Source organism: Triturus cristatus, chromosome 10, assembly GCF_964204655.1.
Source record: "Triturus cristatus chromosome 10, aTriCri1.1, whole genome shotgun sequence".
NCBI classification, from domain to species: Eukaryota; Metazoa; Chordata; class Amphibia; order Caudata; family Salamandridae; genus Triturus; species Triturus cristatus.
The window spans coordinates 987,645,368-987,672,774 of record NC_140593.1 but is presented as its reverse complement, the minus strand read 5'-3'; the positions used below and the strand labels follow the sequence as shown (position 1 = coordinate 987,672,774).

Genomic DNA, 27,407 nt, shown 5'->3' with positions numbered 1-27,407 from the left:
TTGCACTTTTACCTTGGTAGGCATCTTAACCCCAGTAGCATCTTAGATTGCACTTGTAGAGCCATCTCCGTATGGATCTTGCATGGTTCGACTCCAACTTATCCGGCCAGGATCAGCCTGTGCCCATTTAACTGAGCCATAGCTCTCTGTACAGAAACATGTAACACGCATGCCTCTGCAGGTACCCAGTGTAGTGTACTATTTTCTCAGGAAGCCACTCCATTGTTGATCTCAAGGCATCAGAGTTCCTTGAGGACTTCAAGAAAACACAGTGTTACCAGACCTAAACAACACTTAAGCTGTGTTTGAAGTCCCTGAGAAACCATTCTCTCAGAGTTGTCCAAAAATCTGTCCACAACGAGACAGTTTTAGTCTAGTTACTTTCTACACTGTAAAGGAGCGTTAACTCTTTTTAGTGGCTCAATAGATTTCTTTTCAATAGATAAAAAGCTTCAAACTTTTACAGTGTTATAGAAGCCTGTGGCCAGTTTACCTCAATGTTTATGTCTCCCTCTATTTACTATTTTAAAACATTACTCCATTTGTCTGCTGATGACATCCAAGTTCACATCCATCTCAAGACACCAGCTTATCCAAACACCTATTGTACTTCTTGCTTTGCCACCATGCAATCATGGTCAATAACTGTTAGTTTTAAGTCACTCAAGGTACAAAAGAGATTTTCACTGCTGGCACATGCTTTCTAATGTAGCCCACATATATTGAGGGACTAGAGCTATGACAGGCCACACTGCACCATCCCTCGTATTGTTTGTACAGCCCTAGCGTTTTGAAGTATTTATGGTTCAAGTGCTAGAGCAGAGTTTTCAGTTTGAAAATTAACTGGGTTTTGAAGCTCTGGCATGTCTATTTGTTATATTAATTTATTAATTATTAATTATTAATTATTTGTCTTGTGTAAGTGTTTATACTAATCAACTCGTTTGTTTTAACAAGAGAAAATTACACGTGGGAATGCATAAGTGTGCTGTTTAACAATAATGTGCATGTTTTCATGTTTAAACGTTGCTGAGTGCTGTTTATTTTTAAAGCACGAAACGCTTTTTGAATTAATGCTTTTCTATGTTGCAAGAGCTAGATAATTGCATACACATAAGGGTATTAGTGGGGTTAACACTGTTCAATCACTATGCTGTGGTAACGTTGTTTTTGTCTCTTTTAATTAAGATGGTCTATTGTGGCCTATTGTGGCCTAAACAAAGATGGCCGATATGTAAAACCTGGCCTCGAGTAGAAATCTGTGACGAGAGAGAGCCTTGCTGAATATGGTCCTGAAGTCAGCTGACCACAGTCCTTGCTTTGCCTGGTTGAAATTTTCCGTGAGGACAGCAGCAGTTTTGGGCGATCTCCAAATGAAATGAAGCGTCCTTGGCAGCTTTGGGAAACAAAGGAGCTTTAAAGAAAGACTCTGAACTGTGATCTCATTGCCGAGGAGACGTGGAAATTACAAGATACAAATGTATTTTTTGGTTCCTGTTCCGTTATGTTTATTTTGTGATTTTTCCTGAGCGGAGATTTTCAAATGTAGCGATGCTACATCCTTTCCTTCTCGCTTTGCTCAGAGGTTTGACGGAAGAAGTTAATACAAATTATGTTTTCCTTTGTTCGACTTGCTATAAGAATTGTTAGCCTAGAGAGGGTTTTTGCCACTTGCCATTTGCCTTTGCCGCGTTCCGAATCTGCGTTGGTGAGGATCGTTGCTGAGAGGACTTCGTCTTGAGAGACTTTACCGAGAGACTTGTCCTAACCCGTTCTGACATTTAGCTAGAATAGGTAACTATGAGAAAAATGATTTATTCTGATTGATTTTCTTTGACTAATTTTAGATAAAGCAATATAATTTTGAATATGGTGTTGGTTATTATTTCTTGTCAATTATTGAGTATCCTATTTTGATTATTTTTGTATAGATTGTTTAGATTATGTTTAAGGGCAGTCTCAATAACCAGATCTTATCGACCCCGATATAGATGCAGGGTGTTTAGGAGTTTTTCTTTCCACAGGTTATTGCTGGTAGTGTATTTGAGCGTATGTTAGTGAAATGGGCCCTAGTGTATGAAGAATGTATGTGCGTGTAACTGTGAGATTACTCTATCCGTGGAAGTAGGGATATTATATACACCCTGATCTCTATCAATTTCCTGGTAGCAGAGTAGGACGGTTCTTGATGATTGTCTTGATCTGATTAGATTACATATTGATTATTGATTATTGATGTTGGTATATGTACTAATACTATATGTTGGAGTTGTCATGTTGAGTTATATGTAGTGCTTCTGGAATTTGGAAGCTGGTAGCAGTTCCGTAGTAGGGCAGAGGGAAGTATATGCTGCTCTCGGGAAAGACGGGATTGTTGGTCCTGTATGTATGCAGGAAAATTCACATTGTCTGGGTTCGGAATCAGTGACATTATTGTATGTTACTATTAGAATATTTCTGGTACATAAGGAGTGTGTATGGTAGTGAAGGTTATCTGTGAAACTCTGGTCTTAAGTCCCAGGGATCCGTAAGGTTTGCCGTTAAAGCTTAACGCGGGAGGAGTAATAGGTATTCTCTGAGCTTGTTTGAGGAACTGGGCAGAGTAAACTGCTTGGTTAATGTGTGTTATAATTCTGTAGTGGAGCAGATTGTTCGCTGTTCTCGGGAAGCAGGATTCTGTGTGTATGTACTATATTTTCTTGCATGAATGTGCGTGAATGCATATACATTTAGTTGATTGTAAGACTCTTTGGACAAGTCCTAGAGGAAACAGTTAATGAATGTATGTTAGAAGGGCAGAGTAGAGGGATGTGCTACTGTGTCAACGAGAGGTTCTTGTGAAATAGATTTCTTTTACTATTCTTTGGTTAGCGAAGCAGACAATGGAGATGTTTATATGTTGTAACTAATAGATTTTGTAGAAATTTTGACACAAAGTCTACTGAAAAGATTTTGTAAAGGAGGGGTAGACGAGTGACAGGAGACAGGAGACATGCGACTGCAGCGACTGCTGACGTCAGGAAGACCGCGCTCTGATTGGATAATAGATCAGAATAGTGTTCGCGCTGGGATTGGTGCGTTGGTGTGAGCCGCGCAAGGATTGGAAGAGCTTTTTTAGTGACGTAGACGCTCCAGGATTGGTGCGTTAGTGTGAGTCGCGCTGTTATTGGTTGAAAATCTGTATTGCATATTTATAATACGGGAAAAGAGTAGAAGTTTTGGTAAAAACTAAAATGTATTACCAAGAAGAGAAAAAGAAGAAAACATTCTTTGGAAAAATTAAAAAGTGGTTTAACAAGGATAAAGATGTTAAGACGAGAGAGGGTGAATGGTTACCTCCACCGAAAACACCTGCATCCTACATGGCTGCAAGATATGGGTATCATACCTGTATATGGTTGGAGAATTGGGTTAGGTATACCAAAGAGGATGGTGTTCTAGCATTTCCAGAACATGGTTCATTTAATTTGGCCGTGTTGAGAAATTTACGGGAAAAGATGTTATGTCTTGACCCGAAACCAAGACCTACACAGTTTGAGGCTTTAGTGGAATGGGAAGAGGAAGTACATGAGCGAGAAAAACAGAGATCTGGAGGACAGTACAGGTACATGTTTGGGAGGAGACATGATCGTGAGACTCATCATGATCGAATGAAAAGGTGGCGAGATGCTAGTATGTCAGAGGGATTATATCCAATGAGAACAGTTGAAGAAGGAGCAGAGAGGGTTCCTGAGTCAGAAATGAGGAGATATGGAGTTAATGAATATGAGGATGAAGTCTTGAATGACATGATATACAAAAGACCACCTCCATATAGACCAGAACCAGATGAAAGTACACCAGTTGTTTCTCCAATAAGAGATACAGTTTGTATCATTGAGACAGAAAATGTGACATCTGAATCAAGAAGTGGTAATTCTTTCAGGGAGAAAGGGAATCGAAGTGGTGACGAAAATGCAAGAGAATTAGCTAGAACTACAACAGAGCTGACTGAAAAGATTAGGGAGTTAACGAAAAATCTGGAAGCTGTTACGGTGCTTGTAACAATAGGTCCGGTTATGCCTGTGTTTGACAAGCAGAGAATAGGTGAAAATGGTTTGGTGATTCCATATGTTGGGAATAATTTGATAAGTTCAGTTGGTCCTTCAGGAGATTCAGGAAAAAGGACAGGAAGTAGTGACCTGAGACAATCCAGACATGACACATGTAGTGAAATATTAGATGCTAGTGAAGCTAGTTGTTCAGGGATGCCAATTTTAGAACCGCAAAAGAGAGTGGTTCCAGTGAGAAAAACTACTGCAATAACAGCTGAAGATTTGAATGATTGGATGAAAGTTCTTCAGAAAAAGGATAAAGATTCACAAACAATTGATGTGGCTAGGTTACGGGTAGAATTAGAAGAGCTTGTTACAGGGACAGTTCCAACAGAAATTCTTAAAAGTCATCATGATGGTGAATTAATGTTTATGTGTAAAAACATTACCTGGAGAGCGAGAAATACACATGACAGGTTAAGAGCAATAGCGAATGAGCAGGGAGTTGACATTGATAAGGTTAAAGCTTTGCAAAAAACCTACAGGATGGATTTTTCAGAAAAGGATATTGAAAATTTGAATGCAACTGGTAGAACAGGACAGATTAAAGAAATGGTTGCATTATTGCGAAGATGGGGAGATGTAGAAAAATGGAAGGATAGGTGGTATAAGAAAAGAGAGGAATCTGAAGATAGGACAACTTATTCAGCTTTTCCAGTGAGAGAAAAAGAGAAACCAGTGGATAATTATCCTATGAGAGAAATACCTGGAGGAGGATATGTACATGTTCCACGGACCAGACAGGATATTTTATCATTTACGAATGATTTCCCTCGATTGAGAGAAAAGCCCGTCGAGTGGTATAGGCAGGTAGATAGGTTTGTGAAATTGTCAAAAGTGCTGTGGATTGACCTGAATAGTCTGTTTGATATAATTGTTCCAGCAGATTTGTGGACTGAGTGTAAAATAGTTGTGAGTTGGCCTACTGAGGAATATCCAAGAGATCCAAGAACAGGAGCACCAGATCCAGAGGTAATGAGAAAGTACGATCAGGTGATGGTATACCTGAAGAGTAAAGTACCTGCAAAAGAGACAGATTGGGTAAAAATAGATAGAACACAACAGGAAGCAAAAGAATCAGTTCATGCTTTTTACGAGAGGCTGATACTGGCGTTTAAACAATTCAGTGGAGATGAACACCTGGGTGACAAAGATTTGAGTCATTTTGTATACAGATTTGTATATGGCCTGAGACCTGAAATTGGTGAGAGAATTCGTGAGCACACAGTGGATTGGCAGAGTAAGAAAATAGATGAGATTCTGAGACATGCTAAATACTTCAGTGATGAAATTGAAGCAAAACAAAGAAAGCTGAAAGAGAAAGCAATGTGGGCACAAGTGAAAGTTGCAGAAAGACAGGAAGCACAGTTGATGGAACAGGCGAATAATCCAGGAAATAATGCAGGGAATAGACCTAGATATGCAGGGAAAGGAAAGGGGAATCTTGAGGAAGCAAAAAAGAAGTTCCCATGTCACAACTGTGGCCAACTGGGACATTGGAGGAATGATTGTACGAATCCACCATTAGTGAATAATGAGGGTAAAACCTTAAATCAACAGGTGTAGAACGAGGGGAATAATCAACAGCAGCAACAGCAGAAAGTTGTGAGACAGCAGAGTCAAGAGCCAAAACCGCCCTTGCCGCAGAATAGAGGAGCACAAAAGTATAATCAGGATTCGGGATTCTACAATGATGAGCAGGTAAACAAACCAAGGCGTTCTAATCAGGTACAACAGTACTTGTTAAAAAATGAAGGGAGTGAATCTGAGGGTAATTATTGACGGTGCCGAAGAGAGGAGGAAGAGTGCATACTTGGTGCAACTCTAGAAATAGACCAGGCAGGACCATTTGTGGATGGGAAAATAAATGAAGAGAGTGTTACTTTTTTAGTAGACACAGGTGCGACAAGATCAACTGTCAGGTCAACAGATGTTAGAAATCTTCCTCTCTCGGATGAAGCAATCCAAGTAGTTGGTGTAGCCAATACACAAATCAGAACACATCTTACGGAACCAGTAAGAGTACAGATAGGGAAATTTTCAGACATGCACAGATTTATTGTCTGTGACACGAGTCCAGTGAACCTGTTAGGTAGGGATCTGTTATGCAAGATGAACTGCACAATTTTCTGTACACCGGATGGAATAGCTTTTGAAACACCAGATGAGGATGTTTTGTACCGAGTGACTCTAGAAAATAGGGAAAGTGAGTTAATTGGTGCATTTGCTGTGTTTGATCCAGAGGATTTGCCTCGAGAGCTGAGGGACACAGTGAAAAGGACAGTTTGGGATTTTACTGGAGAGGATGTGGGATTGATGAATAATGTAGATCCAGTGAAAATTGCAGTGAAAGAGGGAATTACATATCCTAACATTCCTCAGTACAAAATGACACCAGAAATAATTGAGGGAATAACTCCTATAATTGAGAAAATGATTCAGCAGGGAGTCCTGAGAGAACTACTGAGTAGTCCGTGTAATTCACCGATAATGGGGCTAAAGAAGCCTAACGGGAAATTTAGGATCGTACAGGATCTGAGAAAGGTTAATCAAATTGTGGTGGCATGTTGTCCTATTGTGCCAAATCCATCAGTGATCCTGTATCAGATTCCACATGATGCTGAGTGGTATACAGTGATTGATTTGTGTCATGCGTTCTTTTCAATTCCATTGCATCATGACAGCCAGCCGATTTTTGCATTTAGGTTTGGCCAGCGTATTTTAGCATGGTGTCGAATCCCACAGGGGTATACAGAGAGTCCTTCGATATTTAATCAGTTGTTGAAAAAATCGTTGGAGAGTTTGATCATGCCTGAAAATTCAGTACTAGTACAATATATTGATGACCTACTTGTGGCATCAAAGACACGAGAAGCTTGTGAAGTAGATACCATAGCTTTACTGAATCATCTGGCAGATGGAGGGTTAAAGGTATCTCCAGCCAAATTGCAATTTTGCAAGAAAGAGGTGCATTATCTTGGACATAATATTGAAAAAGGTCTGAGAAAAGTGACTGATGACAGAATCAGAATCATCAGGGAAATGAAAGCTCCAAAGACCCAGAGAGAAGTGAGAATGTTCCTGGGAATGGTGGGTTATTGTCGTCAGTGGATAATTAATTTTTCGCTGATAGCAAAGCCACTGATGAAACTGACAAAAAGTGAGATGACAGACCCATTGGAATTAGATGGAGAACAAATGGCAGCATTTGAAGAGCTTAAAAATAGAATGTGTGAGGCTCCAGCTTTGGGTATGCCTGACTACGAAAAGGAGTTTGAATTGTACTGCAATGAGAGAAATGGATGTGCACTTTCAGTGTTAATTCAGAAGCATGGATTACTGAGAAGGCCTATTGCGTACTTCTCATCGACACTTGACCCTGTAGCTGTGGGTTTACCAGGTTGTCTGAAATCTGTGGCTGCAACATGCAGGAGTCTGGAACAGAGTGAGGGAATCATAATGGGATATCCTGTAAGGGTATTCGTACCTCACAATGTGGCAATTCTTTTGACAAGAAGCAGAACTCAGTACATGTCACATAGTCGGTTGACTAAATATGAGAAAGTGATTTTAGGAGCATCGAATGTGACTCTTGAGAGATGTGTAAATGTGAATCCAGCGACACTTTTGCCGGATATTGAAAATGTGGGTGTGAAAACAGAAGATGATCATGATTGTTTGGATGTGCTTGAGTACTGTACAAAACCGAGACCAGACATAAGGGATCTTCCCTTACATGAGAGTGATCATGTGTTGTTTGTGGATGGTTCATGCCTGAGAAATGATGATGGTGTGCTATGTGCAGCATATGCGGTGTGCAAAGTTTCAGAGGTTATGGAAGCATCACCATTGAAAGGAGTGAAATCTGCACAGGTTGCTGAATTGGTGGCATTGACAAGAGCTTGTGAAATTGGGAAAGATCTGAGAGTGACTGTGATGACTGATAGTCAGTATGGATTTGGAGTGGTGCATGATTTTGGCCAGCTTTGGCTACAAAGAGGTTTCTTGACATCGAGTGGAACTCCAATAAAGAATGCTGAAGTGATTGGGAAATTACTTGAGGCGATACAGCTGCCTAAGGAGTTAGCAGTTGTAAAATGTGCTGCCCATGGACAAGGGGAGGATTTTATCACGGTTGGAAACCGTTATGCAAATGACATTGCTCAATACTGTGCGAAATCCAATCAGTCAATTAATAGGGAACGAGAGGGGGAAATGTCTTTTTGCTCTGTGATGTTTACTAATGCCTTAGAGACATGGGATGAAGTGAAGCAGTTGCAGGATGAGGCAGGAGAGGAAGAGAAAAAAGATTGGATTAAGGCAGGATGTGCCCCAAGAGAAAAAGACCATGTTTGGGTCTATAGGGATGGCAGACCAGTAATGCCCAACTCCATTTTGTCGTCAATGGCAAGGATGTATCATGGCCAGGGACATTTGGGGAGGGATGCGATGATTAGGTCGTTCAAGCAGACCTGGTACAATGCAAAGTTCAGGACAATTGCAGAGAGCATCTGTCAAAGGTGTTTGATTTGTCAGCAATTTAACACTGGGAAAAAGACAGTGGTGAGTCTGGGAACAATAGGCAGAGAAGGAGGTCCTTTTACAAGAATGCAGATTGATTTCATTGAAATGCCCCAAGTGAATAGACTGAGGTATGTTCTAGTGGTAGTCTGTTTGTTTTCAAGATGGGTTGAAGCTTATCCGACTAGGAGAAATGATGGAGTGACAGTGGCAAAATTACTGTTAAGGGAGTTGATTCCTAGGTACGGGTTTCCAGTGACGATTGAGTCTGATAGAGGTGGACACTTCTATAATGAACTCATGAGTTTGATTTGTGAAGCATTAAGCATACAGCAGAAGCTACATTGTGCATACAGACCAGAGGCTTCTGGTGTGGTTGAGCAGATAAATGGCACAATCAAAAACAGGATTGGTAAAATGTGCTTAGCCACTGGCATGAAATGGCCGGACGTCTTGCCTCTAGTGCTAATGACTATTAGATCTACTCCAGATAGAACTACTGGTTTAAGTCCGCACGAGATAATCATGGGACGTGCAATGCGCCATGCATTTGTACCTGTCAATAAGTTGATGACAATAACTGATGACATGATTTTGGATTACTGTAAAGGCCTGGCTAACGCAGTTCATTCTGTGTTTCACCAGGTTGGAGAAGAAGCTACCACACTTGAGAAGAAGCAAGCTCATGATCTGAGTCCAGGAGACTGGGTGAGGATTAAGGTGCACAGAAGAAGAAATTGCTTAGTTCCAAGGTGGGGAAGGCCGAGACAAGTCATTTTAACTACGACAACTGCAGTGAAGTGTGCTGGTGTGAAAAACTGGGTGCATGCGAGTCATACTCTGAGAGTTTCAAACCCAAAAGAGGGAACTGGTAAAGAGTACTTTGAAGAATCAGATTCCAGTGATGATGAAGACCCAGAACCAGTGAGAAAAGAAGCAGAAAAAACTCCAAGAGAACCATTGGGAGTCTCAGAAAGGAGATCAGATTCTGTAAGAGAGCCTGAAATTTCAAAAAGCAGTGAAGAAAAAAGAAGAGAAAAGAGCAATTCCACAGAGATTACTCCTGAATCAGAAGAGGAGGAGACTGAAGAACCACTTGAGATTATACCTGAAGAAGCAGGGTCAGGAAAAGATAGAGAGGGACAGATTGCGGAAGACCCCCGAGGAGGTGTAGGGAACATTCTTGACAAGCTAGGTGAAGGGACAAGTAGACAGCAAGAAGATTGCGTGTCGGAGACCCGAGGAGGGACAGGAGTAGGGAAGTCTCAAATAGTGGTGAAAGAAACTGTGGAGGAAAAGAAAACTGCTAGAAAAAGAAAACAGAAGGCACTTGAAACAGAATTGGATGAGAGTGAGAATGAACAAACAGAGGGTTGAGTTCTAAGAAAGAGAACTTGGATTGGAGAAAGAAATAATAAAGAAATTAGGCCGAAAAAGGTGATAAAAGGAGATCGTTGGCCTAACAACAGAGTAAAGAGATTGAGATACAGAGTAATAAGAACAAATACATCGAAAGCTGAACAAGTGAATGAAGTATCGAGTCAAAATGAAGTAAAAAGAAAGGAGCAAGAAGAATCAAGAGAATCTGAAGAAATAAAAAGAATAAGAAGACCCAACCAAAAGTACAGATCACCGGAATGGTCTTATGTGGCACTGTCTGAAGAAGGAGAAGAAGAAACAGTGACTCGAGATAATCCGGAGGGGATCTTGAGAAAAGTGGTTGAGGAAAAAGAAGGAATCTTAAAAGTTATCCTGACTGACATTGGAGAAGAGTCAGATGCACAAGATGTTGTTGATGATCTGATACAATTTGATGTTACTGAAGAAGAAGGAGTGAAAACTGATGAATATCCAAATTGAGTGAACTGAAAAATCACTTGGAGGAAAAGTGAAAAGAGAAAGTCTGAAATTCAGTTGTCTGAAGTAATCCAAAGTATAATAGTAGTGGAGTAGTAGAGGCTAAGTCAAAAGACAAGGTCAAAGTAATAAAATGGCTAACATAGAGGATAATCAAAGTAGATGTGCCTTCTTTAAAAGATGGTGTAGAATGTGCTGCTGCTGTACTGGATTATTAATGCTACTGTGGGGAGTTTTAGTTTTATTAGTTACTTTTAAAGTTACATTTGAGATGCATACAGAAAATATGACAGATATAGAGAAGAATTCACAAAAAGTAGTTTTGACTAGAATTAGTAATACTTACATACACAAAGATAGGTCAATTAATAATTTTTCTAGTAATGTTTTTTCGAAGTTGTTGTACGAATATGTGAAAACAATGGAAATTAGGGATTGCTACGTTTGTATGCAATTACCTGCATCCGTTTCAGAGGGTGTTACTTATCATCATTTGCCAGCTACATATGGTATTTCATGTAGTATATTAAGTAGTGTTTTCTATTTGTTAGGGAAAGTAGATTATAAGATGTCTAACAGAGATAGTATTTTTGGGCATTTGCCAATGAACAAAGAGCTGAATCCAGCTAAAGAAGCTAACACTTTTGGTGAAATTTTTATTGAAGAGAAAGGATTAACATTAGATTACATTTTTAAAAATAATTTAACTTGCAGTCTGAAAGAAGAGGAGAAAGCTTTCCTGAATATGGTAGAGGAAAGGAGATTGAACATGCATGAGAAAGCAGGGAAATATAAAGTGAGTGAGACAATTTGGGACATTGAGATGGGGAAAGAATTGAGAAATGGGGCTAGTCCAACTTTAGCTCTAGATGTACCACAGAAGGGTAAGCTATGCATTACAAGAAGGAAATCCCAATATGATACATATTTTGTTGGGACTAGTGAGTGCCATGATACATACTTCATTGCAACAGGTTGGGGTTTCAGAGGTGGAGAAGATACAGTTTTCCCAGGAATGTATTATGTTTGTGGGAACAAGGCTTATTACAAGTTGCCTGACCATTGGTATGGCACGTGTTATGTGGGTTTGGTCTTTCCAAAGATTTTTCATATAGATAAAATAAGAGATGTAGAGCATATTAATTTACTAATGCGTTTCAAGAGAGAAACCTGGTCTGAAATAGTGGGTGATATTTTTGGGGTTTTAATTCCAGCAGTGGGAATTTCTTTAAATGCTTATGGAATTCGGAAATTGTCAACAGTGGTGGATCGCTTATCGACAAATACCGCTGGAGGGTTTCTTTTAGTGAATACGGAATTAAGTGCCGTACGTGCCATGTCAATGCAAAATCGACTTGCCCTTGATATTCTATTGGCCAAGGAGGGTGGAGTCTGTGGAATGCTGAAAGTTCAACATTGTTGCACTTACATTCCAGACGAAAGCAAAGACCTGAAGGTCTATATCAAAAATATTACTGATTTGCATGAAGAATTAGTACCACTTGAAGCTGAGAGTTTATGGACTAAAATAGCTAATAAGGTGATAGCTGTTAAAGATTTTATTGCAAAAATAGGTAGTACTATTATAGGTAGAATATTGTTTCCTTTAACTTGCATAATTATTGCTTTATTGATACTGAGATTAGTGTGTGTGTGTTGTAAAAACAGGGGAGGGAAGAAGAAATTGAATAAAGAGAAGAAAAACAAAAGGTTGAAAAGAGAACCACAAGAAATTGAATTAGAAGAATTGAGGGAGAGTGTTTATTTAGAAACAAAGAGGGATGGTGAAAGAGTGACTGGTGTGTAGTGTTGTGTAAGGAGAAAAAGACATTTCCGATTTCTCCTAAAATGGGACTAAATTTTCACTAATTTTTTTTTTGGGTTTATTTGGTGATAAAATCACCAAAGGGGGGATTGCTAGAGCAGAGTTTTCAGTTTGAAAATTAACTGGGTTTTGAAGCTCTGGCATGTCTATTTGTTATATTAATTTATTAATTATTAATTATTAATTATTTGTCTTGTGTAAGTGTTTATACTAATCAACTCGTTTGTTTTAACAAGAGAGAATAACACGTGGGAATGCATAAGTGTGCTGTTTAACAATAATGTGCATGTTTTCATGTTTAAACGTTGCTGAGTGCTGTTTATTTTTAAAGTACGAAACGCTTTTTGAATTAATGCTTTTCTATGTTGCAAGCGCTAGATAATTGCATACACATAAGGGTATTAGTGGGGTTAACACTGTTCAATCACTATGCTGTGGTAACGTTGTTTTTGTCTCTTTTAATTAAGATGGTCTATTGTGGCCTATTGTGGCCTAAACAAAGATGGCCGATATGTAAAACCTGGCCTCGAGTAGAAATCTGTGACGAGAGAGAGCCTTGCTGAATATGGTCCTGAAGTCAGCTGACCACAGTCCTTGCTTTGCCTGGTTGAAATTTTCCGTGAGGACAGCAGCAGTTTTGGGCGATCTCCAAATGAAATGAAGCGTCCTTGGCAGCTTTGGGAAACAAAGGAGCTTTAAAGAAAGACTCTGAACTGTGATCTCATTGCCGAGGAGACGTGGAAATTACAAGATACAAATGTATTTTTGGTTCCTGTTCCGTTATGTTTATTTTGTGATTTTTCCTGAGCGGAGATTTTCAAATGTAGCGATGCTACATCCTTTCCTTCTCGCTTTGCTCAGAGGTTTGACGGAAGAAGTTAATACAAATTATGTTTTCCTTTGTTCGACTTGCTATAAGAATTGTTAGCCTAGAGAGGGTTTTTGCCACTTGCCATTTGCCTTTGCCGCGTTCCGAATCTGCGTTGGTGAGGATCGTTGCTGAGAGGACTTCGTCTTGAGAGACTTTACCGAGAGACTTGTCCTGACCCGTTCTGACATTTAGCTAGAATAGGTAACTATGAGAAAAATGATTTATTCTGATTGATTTTCTTTGACTAATTTTAGATAAAGCAATATAATTTTGAATATGGTGTTGGTTATTATTTCTTGTCAATTATTGAGTATCCTATTTTGATTATTTTTGTATAGATTGTTTAGATTATGTTTAAGGGCAGTCTCAATAACCAGATCTTATCGACCCCGATATAGATGCAGGGTGTTTAGGAGTTTTTCTTTCCACAGGTTATTGCTGGTAGAGTATTTGAGCGTATGTTAGTGAAATGGGCCCTAGTGTATGAAGAATGTATGTGCGTGTAACTGTGAGATTACTCTATCCATGGAAGTAGGGATATTATATACACCCTGATCTCTATCACAAGCTCCTACGCAGAAGGCATGTTAGCACACGCGCAGACAGTACCTAACCTTCAAGACAACACTATTGTTAACTGTCTGCACCCCTCTGCTAAATTTTAAGAGAGACACCAGGAACCCTCAAAACGGTTAAATAAACACAGAAGAATAGGTTATCCAATACATCAAATAGTTCTTAAAAAATGGAGAAACACTGTTGCTCCACACCGCTAGCCTTAGAGGTTGGAGGACATGGTATGCATAAGGAGGTCTGCCACAAAAAGAATTATCAGCCCTAACATAGCTTTGTGAGTTAATAAATTGAAGGGTACCTCAGAACTGTCAATAGATAAATAAGAAGAGTATATAAGACAGCACTATACTACTCCGTGGCAGCTGATGGGGGAGTTTGGGGTGGAACATCCGGGACTTGAGAAGGGACAGACTGAGATCCATGCAGTGAACAAGAGAAACCAGGGTCCCCTCACACTGCGAGAAATCAGATCAAACAGAAGCAGTCAGTAACTGAACCTCAGAATACCCTACCTGGTGAAAAAAAGCTACATCTCTGGAAGCCAATGCAGCACACTAGTTTGCTATCACTAGAAGGGAAACTAGCTAGTGCACAAGGACAGAAAAACAGCCATACACAGGTATGCACTTTTGATCTTGAATAAAATCAACACAGGGCTGACTTGCTTAGTCATTCCTTCTCTCCTGCAAGGAGCTGAAAACTTACAGCTCCAATGAACCTCTTATTCTCCATTGATACGACCAACGGCAGCCTCACGCGCACAATTAAAGAAAACCCCGGCGCCGTTGGTCCTCTCCAGCTAGGTTTACACCATACAAGCATAAATGAATAGACGAAGAAGAAAGTGTATAATATCAAGACACGCTTTAAAAGTTAAATATCTGGCACACACAATGTCTCTCATAAGACAACTCCAATTTAGCATGCATCTTCTAAGGTGGACCATGGGAAAGTATCTGTTTTACACACAACACATACATCAAACATGCACACAGTTGTCTGACAACATTATCCAAACAGATATTGAGCTGCTTCAACCACACACAGAATCAATGGTTATTCGGTTAGTACGTTCAGTGAGGCCTTTCACCAGCTAGTCCGCAATATTTGTGCTGTGACTCAACAAATCTGTGAGCACGCTGTAAGGATGACGTATGAACAGGTTTAAACAAATCTCTCAAGAAGGCCCTTAAAAATGTGGAGGATGATGTCTAAATAAATGTCTTAAATTATTTAATACTCCTGGCAGACAACAGAGAAGGTTTAGAAGAAGAACTTAAAAAACTGATGTGGCAGCCAAATGTACTCATACTGAAGAGTATGAAAGATCCAATTGAAGGAAGTTCAGTAAGAAAATATTTGGATCCATTTCAAGTTGATTTAAATCATGTTTTCTTACCCGAATGTAAAATTAGAGGAATTAGCGTGTGCTGCCATTAGACCTGCAAACATTCTAGAGGCAATTTAATCCTCCAGGAAGCAGTCAAGTGGAAGGAGGCTGGGTTGTGACATAGTACTTGGTCGCTGTCTTTCGTTAGGAGGTGTGGATCTGCCTTGAATTTATGTGGTCTGTCCACCAAAAGGTCTCACATATCAGTGTACCAGAACAGCCTGACCCCCACCGGAGCCTCTAGGATGAGGCAGTAGGATTCCTGTTTGGCCTTCCACAGGATCCTGGAGATCAACATAATAGGTGGAAAGGCGTAGGAAAATGTTGTTTACCACAGCATCAAAAACTCTTTCCCTTGAGTTTCTTAACATCAACAAGTGTTTCTGAAGAGCTGGCATTTTGTATTCTACAGTGTTGCAAAGAGGTCTAACTCAGGAGCTCCCCATCTTTGAATCAATACCTGTAGCTGTCTGGATTATATCTCCCATTAATTGCAGATTGATATTTTCTTAGTGCATCTGCCCACATGGTCTGTAATACTGGTAAGTATCCTAATGATAGGGTGACTCCATAGCCTTTGAGCTTCAAGTGGCAAGATTTGAGATATTGTTCCTCATTGCTTGAAGTTGTAATACTATTTGTTCTTCTAGGTTCTGAGCACATGGCAGGGGGTTCTTGTTGTCAAGAGAAGTAGTACGTTTAGAACGTGCAGCTCTTGTCCACCCTGTGAGTGCTTTATCACAGGAGTTACCACAGACTCTTCCCTATGACTGTTGAGTTGCTGCCACTGAAGGTTTCATTGCTACTGCAATGGATGCATTCGCAAACTGCACTAAAGCGCAAGAGGTATGCAGATAGCATCATGCCAAGCATACTCTGTATTTTCGAGGTGTGATTTGATTTCTCTCAGCCTACCAAATAGGTACTGCATATCAAAGTGCATGTGAAGGTCTAGATTGGATTTCTGGCTCAAATGATGTGCTGTGTAAGCCGTCCATATCTGTTTGACCTGGCCCTCTCTGCAGGATCACCCCCAAACCTTTTGCCTTCACCACTCCTGTTTTCTGAACCAGGTTTTTTTGGCTTTTAGGACTGCTACCCAGTGCTAAAGTGCTTGTGCTCTAATCTTCAAACATGGCAAAATTGTCTTACACCCAATTGCGACATTTATATTACTTGTAAGTCCCTTGTAAAGAGGTACTACCTGTACCCAGGGCCTGTAAATTCCATTCTATTCTATTCTAGGAGCACTTCTATATTGCATGGCTACCCGTAGCTATAAGTATCAGTGCCACACAGAAAGGAATAACAGAGAAATAGTCTGGAAGAGCCAGGTCTTTAATAATTTACGAAAGGAGAATTCCATATCCACAGAGCGTAGCGAGAGGGTAAAGCTATTCCAGAGTTTTGCAGCATTAATGGAAAAAGATTTACCTCCACATCGCTCTCCTGCTGATCGGGATCATAGCCAAATGAGCATTAGAGGAGTGCAGGGATCTACTCAATCTATAAGGGAAGAGCAGAGACCAAGAAATAGATGAACCTTTCTCAAGAAGTGCTCTACAGGCGATGCAAAGAGATTTAAATGTTATCCTCTCTGCCACTGGGAGCCAATGGAGGAGAAAGAAAGCTTGACGCACCTATTAATTTCATTGATATGCCATATAAAATTTGCACGGAAGCGTTCTGAAACACCTGCCATTTCTTCACAGTAGGTTTAGAAGATCCCAGATAGAGGGAATTGCCATAGTCCAGGCAAGAGAGGATGAGCGACGGAACTCCCAATCTTTTAGAGGTAAAGGGGAGAAGAGGAAGAACTTTAGGCAGCATCCTCAACATGCCATAGCAAGTAGCAGTTAATTTTACTGCATGGTAGTCAAATTTCAAAGGCTCATTCAGCCACATTCCTAAACTCTTAATGACTGGTTTTGGAATAGGAGGAGGACCCAGGTGGTTTTGCCAGCCCAGATGTTAAAATGGGCCAGGATTGTTGCCCATGATCATAAGCTTTGTTTTCTCCTCATTCAATTTGAGACACAAGCTTTCTATCCATTTGGCAACCTTCTCTATACAAAAACATAGGGAGGGGGAGACAAGGCCATCAGTCTGTGACAGCAAAAGACCAGCTGTGTATCGTCTGCAAACGAAATCAATGAAATCCCAAATTGGAGAACAATATCTGCCAGTGGTCTCATGTATAAATTAAAAGGAGTAGGACTTCTACGGGGAGGCTCTCTGAAGTTCAATCCCCCTTGTAAATCCGAAAGGTTCTATCTTTCAGAAAAGACATAAGCCAGTCTAAGGATGATCCACCGATTCCAGCACTTAGTAGTTTCTACACCAGAATATTATGACTTACAGTGTCAAAAGCTGAAGGAGGATAATTGCAGCCGATCCTCCTCTATCTAGCAGCCTTTTCGCCTCTTCACCCACAGCCAATTAATCCGTCTCTGTGCCATGCTATGGGCAAATCCAGTCTGCATGGGGTGCAAGATGTCATGGTTCTCCAGAAATTCTGAGAGAGTGTGATTTATATGTTTTTCCAGTATTTCGCTTAACCCTGGCAAAAGGAAAATTGACGTCAATTTGCTGGATCCAGATTATATAAATGCTACTATTGTCCTGAATCACTTATTGTGCCATCCACTTAAGTAGGCCTTTAAAACATGTCTGAGGCCTGCCATTGCAGCCTATATGAGCAGTTCTAAACGTCCAGTTCAACCTGGCAAAATAAACCTTTTGCCAGGCCTAAACCTTCCTTTTAAATACATATGCTACCCCTAGGGTAGACCCTAAACAGCCCACAGGGCAGGGTGCGTTGTATTTAAAAAGTTGGACATGTACTTTTAAGTTTTATTTGCCCTGGTAGTGAAAAACTCTCAAATTTGTTTTCCACAATTGCAAAGCCAACCTCTCCCATAGGATAACATCACCTTACCTTATTACATTTAATAAGTGATAACCTTTGTATGGAAACAGGTTGGAATGTTATGTTTGGTGTCTGAGGAATTGTAATTTAAAACCTTCTTTAATTGCAAAGTCCGATTTTAAGCCACAAGTCTGAAAATGCCACTTTTAGAAAGTGAGCTAAAGAACGATGATGGATTCAACCCAGATCTGTGACTGGGGGTGAGTGTCTGAAAAGTGTCAGTGCTCTGTCCATCATCTCCTTGTGTTTACTTTTAGAAAGTTGGCATTTCCTTGTCCTAAACAATTGGGGCCGCATGTAACAACATTTTTAGCGATTATCTAATTGTGATTTTCTGCAAATCGCAATTATGTAATCGATATTACAAATGTACGAAACTCCAAGAGTTTCATGAAGCGATTCGTGGGGGGGTGGCGCACATCGACCTACATCAGTAATATTAATGAGGCAGGTCACAATTTGCGACCCCCTAAGAATCGCTAAAATCACGGTGATGGTGGCCTGCTAGGGTCAGCAGACTGCCATGTCCACGATTGCTTTTAAATAAAGCAATGTATATATTATTTTTTTTTAATGCAGTCCGTTTTCCTTAAAGGAAAACGGGTTTCATTTAGAGGGGAAAAAAAGAAAAGTTTTCTTTTCATTTTTTTTTTTTATAATCAATTTTTATTAATTTTAAACAAGAAAACACTGCAGTAATCAAATGCAGCATGTTACAGCAGCGATAGAATATCCTCATGTTACATATACAGAAAATGCACATGTGATACATAGTCTCATTAAATCTCACACAATGCTCACATTTCCTAAAGTGGAGTACTGTTATTCTATCTGCCCCAGACTTTGCTGTGTTTTGCTGGGCATCCTCTGGCCTCATACAGAGACTTCTCTTGTGTGGCGCACCAGTCCACCCCCTGCGACATTTCGTTATAGTGGGTGGGACAGGGTTTATCCAGTTAGCAGCAATGTCCCTCTTGGCCACTACCATGGCTGTGTTCAGAAATAGCTTGTCAGATCTGGAGCCGTCTAAACCATCCGTGATTCCCAGGAGCCCATTTAACGGATTGTGTAGGACCTCCCAGCCCAGAACCTCTGAGAGTTCCTTTACTTTGGAGTCCCAATACCGTACAATAATGGGGCAGGTCCATACCATGTGGTAGAAATCTGCTTGGTCTTGTTCGCAACGTGTACATGATGCAGTTGGTTACAGAGCTGCGTTATGAAGGCATTTTGGTGGTAGATATGCAGCATGTAAATAATACAGTTGGATCAGACGGAGTCTGGCTGAAGTGGTGACTGTTTTGGGTCTCATCAGTGCATTTCTCCAGTCTTCCTCCTCAAGAGGCCCGATCCATCCCTCCCATCAGCTCATAAGTTGACCTAAAGTGTTTGAAGTGTTATTTGTTAGGGAGTGGTAAATACGGGAGATCCCTCCCCTTCCCGGGTTACCTGTCATGGTTTGCGCTTCGGGGGACTGTACTCTGGTAGTGAGGTGTAATTTGGAATGTGGCTGTGAAGGACATGGCGTAATTGAGATACCTATAATGTGGGCAGTACCGGGTATGTAAGTCTTGAAAAGTGCACATGTGTTCGCCTGTCCATATGTCCCCAAGCTGCGAAATACCAATAAGATCCCAGGTCCGGAATCCCTCTTAATTGCTGACCTCTCGAAGCAAGGAACCCTGCTAAAGCGGCGTGTACCGGGTCAACCTATTCGACCATTGGGCTCTCTTCACGAGCGGGGTGATGTTGAGTGACCATTTGAGGTCAGGGAGCAGAGCCACCCAGATATTTGAAGGATTGCCTTCTAATAGGTATTGTGGATTGCCAATCCAAACAGTCTCTCGAGATATGGAAATGGACTAGGACAGACTTGGCGGGGTTTAGTTGCAGGCCAGAAGCTTTTCCGAAAGAGTGCAATGCCCTAAGACAGTGGGGACCTGATTAGGCCGGTTCGGCCAGAAAGAGCAAGACATCGTCTGCGTATAAAGCGATTTTGTCCTCATCAGTGCCTGGCCATTTCCATCCCTTAATTCGGTCGTCGGACCGTTTGAGGAATGCCTGAGGCTCCATTGCCAGGGCGAACATGAGCGGAGAGAGGGGACAGCCCTGCCTCGTCCCCCTCTTAATAGGAAATGGCTCTGACAGCACCCTGTTGATGAGCACTCATGGCTGTGGTCTAGTATATAACACCTTAACCAAATTGCGGAAATGCAAGTCTACGGAATCAAAGGCCTTCTCAAAATCAATAAGGAGATTCTTTTCATTTTTTAAGAGTAGGCATTGGCGTGTGAGACCACTGCCTGCTCTTCAAAAAAGTTTTTGTATACATTCACAAAGGGGAAGGTGCCCCTTGGGGACCCCTTCCCATTTGCGAATGGGTTACCACCTACTTGGAAGTAGGTGGTAAAATGCGAATGTTTTGTGACCCCATTTCGGTCACAGAATGTTCCTACATACCGATGAGATTCGGTATTAGGAAGGGGCGCCCTAAACACACCCCTTCCTAATAGCAAATCGCAAACCCATTTTGCGATTCGGCAATAGGTTACAGAATCACAAGATAGCGTTTGGTACATTGAGAAAGCCTTTTTTCGGTTGCAAACGGCCAGATTCTACGAATAGGGCAGTTTGTAACCTTCAAAAAGGTACATACATTTGGCCCTTGGTGCCTGCAGTATGTGTCCTGGGTCACATGACTAGGTGTAGTTGCCATTTCTGTATTCCTCCCAGACAGTATCACAATGGAAGGCCTTGGTGTTGGCAGGTTGGGCTATCCTGACTTGATGAAGGGGGCGGAGTTGTAACCTACCACACAAATAACTTCACATTAGTCTGTTTTAACTGCAGACAGACTGGGACCAGGGAAGGGGGCAGGAAAGTCCAAACACCTCTGTGGGAGGAAAATCCAGAAGCTTCTCACATTTCAAAGCTAGCACCAGGTATAAAAGTATGACCGTCAGACACACTCTTCAAATCACTTCTGGACCTGTAGAATACTCAAAAGGAGGAATGCTCTGCTATTGGATGTACTGTCCTGCTACCCACCTGCAAGAAGACTGCCCTGTTGCCTAAGGAAGGAAGACTAGACCTACTCGTTGAACCCAGAACCACCAGTGTGACTCAAAAGGCTATCTGTCTGGTTTTCTGTTCTGAGCTCCAGGGACATAATATGCTCTAGAGATCTGTCCTGCATCTGCCCAGCCTCAATTGGACCTACCTTTGCCCTGCTGCTGGCCTCTGCTGGAGTGAGTTCTGATCCCCAAGAAGTGCCCCCAGGTCCTGGATCCTTGGCTGCCATCAGTGTACTCCTCCTGGTCCAAATGTGGGTTCCCTCAGAACCGACGCAGGACCTCGCATGATAGCCCTTGCAGCTCCTCGCCAGAACCGGCGCAATGCAACGCCCCTCATCAAGGATATAAGGTCAATCGCATTCGGAAAAACTTTGTCCATGGAACTGCCAGCCCTCCACCGTCGTCAGCCTGAACTTGTAACTTTTTCCTGGTCCCGGGCGAACAGATAATTACAGTGTGAGCTTTGTGCTTTTAGGCTCGATACTTACTTTAAAACTTTGAAATGAAATATCTCCAGTTCTACTGATTAGATTTTTGTCATGTTGGTGTTAAATAATTTATTATTAGTAATTTTCTAAATTGGTGTGAGATTTTTCTTGTGTGGTGTTCTCAATTTATTACTGTTTGTGTACTGCATAAAGATTGAACACATTGCCTCTAATTTAAGTCTGAGTGCTTTGTGCCGAGCTACCAGAGGGTTAAGCACATGTTCGTTTAGTGACCGTTTGTGGCTCACCCTGACAAGGATTGTGGCTGTTGCTTGAGAAGGGCTCACACTTCCTTCAACCAACAAACCAATTTCTCAAAATATCCCCTTAGGTTGGCACCTGCAAATATCTGGTATAAGGCTTTGTTAGATGCATCTAACAATGTGTCAATAACAGCTGAAAATGGAAGTTCTCCCTCTTTGAAAATAGCCCTGTTCTGGGCACAATATTCATACAGAAGAGGGGATATTTCATTCCAGAGCTACCTATTGTACTATAAGAATATGGGAGAGGCATTGACAAGTTTGGAGGCGCAACAAATACATCTATGCACCTGCCCATTGTATCCAGGCCACAACCCTCTTTATCAGGTGGAGTAGTACAAGTAGCCAAAAAGATAAGTGCTGCTGCCTCTGCAGAGATGTTTCGACAAGCAAGCTAGGAAAGAAGCAGGGGCCTTACATTTTTTCTCTACACATGCAACTGATGTTGATACTGTGGCCAGATTTTTCACATGAGATAGGCCTTGCTCCCACAAGCCGTCAAAGTTTGGGTGGTTCAGATACATTTCCTTGCTTTATCTTTAAAGTCAAATAAAAATTTGTTTTCACTTTGCATTGTATTGTTATGTAAAACTGTTGGGCCACTCAATCTAGGAGACTGTAGAACTTCCCAATGTCTTCGGGTGGCAAGCTATGTGGTTTGGGATCTTGCGATCCTTTGAACATATGCATCCCACTCAGGCATGTGGTCATCTGTAGGTGATGGTTCATCGCCTTGGTTACCATCTGCATCTTCACTGGAGTGATCTGGACTGTTGTTGTCATCAACAGTAGAAGATTCGTCACCTGTGTCTTGCTGAGGTTCATGAGCTGGAACAGGAAGTTCAAGGTCAGGCATGATCTATTGAGAAGGATCAGTGACAGACTGAGTCTGAGGAGGAGGTGGTGGTGGTGCAAGGGCGACAGGTTGCACTGCTTAAACATAAGGATAAGGCATGTAATGCAGTGGATACTGTTCAGGCAGAGGCATCCTAATATAAAAATCTTGCTGTGCTAAATGACTCGAAGAAATTGGCAGACACTTGAACAATTGGCAGCAGTGGGAATTATGACGCCTCTTCTCACGATGGCACTGAAGATGTAAAGTTTTCTCTTCCTAGAGTCGTCATCATGTATAAATTGTATTTATAGGTCCTCATGTGAGGATTTCAAAGAAGCTTCTTGCTGACTGTCATTGCTGCTCAGCTCATTCTCGTTGTCGTTTAAAAGATCATCATCTCCTTCAAGAAACCTTCATGGAGGCTCTTGTGTGATCCAAATCGGTTAGAAAACCGACTGGAGCAGAGTATCAATGGACCAGTTTCTAGCACTGAGGTCAAAGTTGTCGTTGACAGCACTGACTGATGTCACCATCGTCGATACAATCGTTGGTGACTGCTCTGCCATCAAGGTCACTGTTGGTACTTTTGTTATCTATAAGAATGTCTTCAACAGAGATGTCTTTGCCACTGATGTCAGGTCTCGTTCATCAGCGTCTGGGTCTTGACTGTCCTCAACAGGATCTTGGTCTTAATCATGGATGCAGTATTGGTCGACAGTGATGTCTTCGGCGATCGAAAGTATATAGCTTTACCTGGAGATGACGCTGCTGAAGATTAGTGAGATTTGGACCTTAATGTAGCAGAGGGCTTGTCATCTGTGCCAGGACTCTGGTCCTTGCTGACACAACCCAAGAGCACTTCCAAAGTAGAAAATGATGACTTCAGCATGATCTCTGGAGATGTCATTATATAATTTACTCTTCTAGGAATTAGCCGGTGGTAGCACTTTCAACAGATTAACCACCAGTTGAAGATGTTTTACATGCTAACTTTAAAAGTACTTACCTTTTAAGGTTCTGGAACTAATGTTTATAAATAAGAAGCACTTCTTTACTGAATCTCCATCTTTGTGAAGTAAAGTAAACAATTTGTGTGAGAATCATCCACAGAAATCTTTCTAGTGCCACAGGGTTCACGGTGGATGAACAGATGTTTCTTTTTGGAAGAATCTGCCATGCTGAAGAAAAAAAGAGAGGTTTGTGGATCAGCCTCCCAGCCACAAAAGGAAGCACACAATTCACCTTCTACAAAGATGTACTACCAGCGACAAAAAACTTGAACTTCAACTGAAGAAATACTTCTGGAGAACGGCTCACATCCATTCACAATGCGTGCAGCAGAACATCTGACATTTGGTGTCTGTGAGGATGGTTGGAGCTCTGAGCTCCTACTCCTGCAGGTCTTCAGGTCATAAAATGAGTTTGACTGACTACTTTTCTCTATGGTTGTTTTTAATTTGTTTTTAATGTTAGTTGCTGCAGTGGGATGCTGCTGTGTTAACATCAATGGTTTCCAGCCTTCAAGCATGTGAATCTACGAAAGATGCTGGAGAACTAGGTAAATCTACATATCACTGTGTGAATTCAACCAAAACATAACATTTTCTGAACGCGACGTTGCTTAGCTTGTAGCCATTTTGTATGCCTATGTTAAACCAAACCTTCTAGGCCATTTCCGTTGTGGCGTACACAGCCTCGCTTTCAAGACTGGCACAGCAAAGCAAGATTCCTCAACTGATCTATCTCAGCATCTGGAGAGCTCCTTTGTTGTATCCTTTTGAAGGTCTATTTCACTCTTCTGTGAGAAAGCCATGCACTTCCTAACATCACTAACTAAAGTTTTGATTTTTGGCACATGTACCCTCCATCGATTGCCTATGTACAGAAAATCTATAAGTGTTGGGGAAATTTCTGTAGGATTTAGCTTTAGAAGCTCAAATGCTTGGGGAGGTGAAACACTGTCTCACTTTGCTGCAATATTAGCATTTGTGCTGGTTTTGCATGATAAACAATTTTTTTAGACTTCAAGGTGGCTTGCTTCTTCTAGAGCAGAGTTCATAATTACTTGGCCTCATGGTGCATTGTGCTAACATCAGCCTGCAGGGTTCAGGTTCTTCAAGCAGACGCGGATTTGGTTTCCAGACTTCATGGAACGGAGAGCGGCGTAAAAGAATATGGAAAAGAGTGGGTACTTACCTGAATGAATGAAATGGAGGTTGTCAATCAAGAGCTTTGATGGAGAAGTAGGACCTGACATATACAAACCTGCAATTGTGGTTGGTACACAGAATGTTTAATGGGATTGGCATGCAGAGATATGAAATAGAGATTGCTATACAAGAACATGTTTCAGTGCTTGATATATACAAACATAGTATGGAAACTTGGGGGTGCCCAGGAGTGGACGCCTCACAGGGAAAGCCAGGATGGGTTCCACAGCGGTATTCGTACAAGCGCCTTGAGACCCTTGCGGGTGAGTAGTGCGCTATACAAGTATCAATTTATATATGGAGGTTGGCATATGACAACACAGAATGAAAGCTGCACTGCATGCAAGGCCTGTTAAATGGTTTATCACAATGCATGTAAGCATGGTTATAAGGCTACACAATCAAATAAGAAATAAAGAAAAAAGATGTATGTACTTACACAAAGTTCTGGTCTCAACTTCCCATACTGCTCCGACACCCAGAAACCTTTGCGATCCTCCAGGGGAATATAAGGCTCATTTGGATAGCGGGCTCTGAAATTCTTCAAAAATCCACCTTCGAAATCCGCAATCACCCCATCCATATCCACTAAAACACGGAGTGGCCTGAACCTGGCATCACATGACCCCGTCCTGGGCAGGGAGGAGTACCCAACACCCAGTGACATAAGGATACCACCCCTTCTCTGCAAAGACAAAAACCTAGAAAGTAAAATCATAACTGCCTTAAAAAAAAATAAACATCTACCCTGTACATATAACAATTATATACTTTAGTCCCACTGCACAGGAGTTTTGTATTATGGGCATGAAACCTCCATTTTGGTTAGCGGCACCCAAATAAGCAACAATCATGGACCATCCTGTTCTAAGAACCCTCAATACACTGTCAACAAAATCATGAGCAAAACTGACAGTCATCTAAATTTTGTAAGACAAGATTTCTGTGACTGACACTGCCTGCTTGTTTACAGTGGGAAACGTCTCAGCGCCGGGGCAATGGCTTCCCCCTGATAATGTCCCCCCACAAATGCAACAGGGTGCACGGGGGGTGGGCACATTTGGACAACAGCTGGTACAGAAAAGAATTCTGTATTTTCCTGCAAGATGGCAAAAGTGCTTTCTCCCGCAGAAGATCCCGGCCCCCCAGCAGTGGCCGGAGAGGGCTGTGCAAAGGCAGGCTGGTGAATGATTGAAGACGGGGAGGTGTGCGGGGCCACGGCACTGCGGGCGGGGGGCCCTGTTCATGCCCTCTGCCCGGGACAGAGCTCTGCGGTGCAGGGTTTCCTACCCCAGCAAATAGCTCGAGTCGGGAATAAACAACCGCTTCAACCCGGCAGTGTTCACCGACGGAGAGTTCCTGCCCCCTCCCCTCTGCCTAGCAGCCGCTGCAGTACCTCCTTTAAAGGGGCCGTCCCCGCTGTTCCAAGTCCAACTTGTACTTCACCGCTGAACTCAGGAAAAATACATTGGACGTAAAAACATGTTATCTGTTTTACCGTTTTTGCTCGCCTCAAAAATTACATTTAGGAAATTGTTTACCACAGAGGCAAATATATTGACAAGTCAGAACACCCCTTTAATTCGAGTTCGAAGTAGTCAATGCGAGGAGCGTGTCTGTGAGTAATTTTAACCCAGAATCTCCCACCCCTGTTGCTAAGTTTCATGCGTTTTTAAAAAGCAAACCGCCGCTCTGGTATTTTCAGTCGTACCTATTTAAAATGAAACACGTCACATTAAACACGGGCAAGGCAATCACTTTTACGTCAAGTAGATATGTTAGGAGTCGTTTCTTTCACACTAAGTGCACTTTTTTTTTAGTTCAGCCCATAATTTTCGAGTCGTCTCATAAACGTCCTCTAACTTGGCAAAGGCATTCAATACCTATTTAGTTTTGACTCTGCTTTCCAAGTGTGGTGCTGAATAGTTAAGGCGTTTAAAAGTTTTCTTCAAGTCAAATCCTACATAATCTTCTCTTCTCCCCGCTGCTGCGTTCTTTCTGTATATATTTTAATTTTACCACTGTACTTCTATGCATATGTACTGTTTATCCTGTGTTTCAGAAAACTCAATAAAAAAAGATTTGAATAAAAAAAAAAGTTATTTATTATAACCAGGTTTGGGGATATACGAAATCCCCATGTTAAATGTGTTTCTTTCCACTACTGCCCACAGTACTGCTCAGAGTTACAACAACCTTGAGATGAAGGCAGAAATGTGTTCTAGAAGAGACCCTTTTTAGGTCTCGCCTGAGCCAGCGCTTTTGCGCTGCTCTGGCAAGAGCTATAGAAAACGGGGATTTGGAAGTGCAAACGAGTGCTTTTCAGGCCCCCAACTACAGTGCATGTGCGCCGAGTGTGCGCACCATTTGGCAGCCTGTGTGTACATTTCGCGGGCGCTTTGATGTTCTCAGTGAGCCGCGCGGCCACTGCGAACATCAAAGCGCCCGCGAAATGATTACTTTCACTTTAG

General features: G+C 41.6%; 1 protein-coding gene across 1 annotated transcript in view; it reads right to left on the bottom strand.

Moving 5' to 3' along the window:
• NT5M (5',3'-nucleotidase, mitochondrial) overlaps positions 1-26,311 on the bottom strand; it is a 123,432-nt gene extending 97,121 nt beyond the window's left edge. The window contains exon 1 of the mRNA XM_085628929.1: positions 25,376-26,311. Within this exon, the coding sequence (XP_085485055.1) occupies positions 25,376-25,654 (279 nt within the window). The 5' untranslated portion in view covers positions 25,655-26,311. The remainder of the gene's footprint in view (positions 1-25,375) is intronic.
• Positions 26,312-27,407: the final 1,096 nt, after the last annotated feature.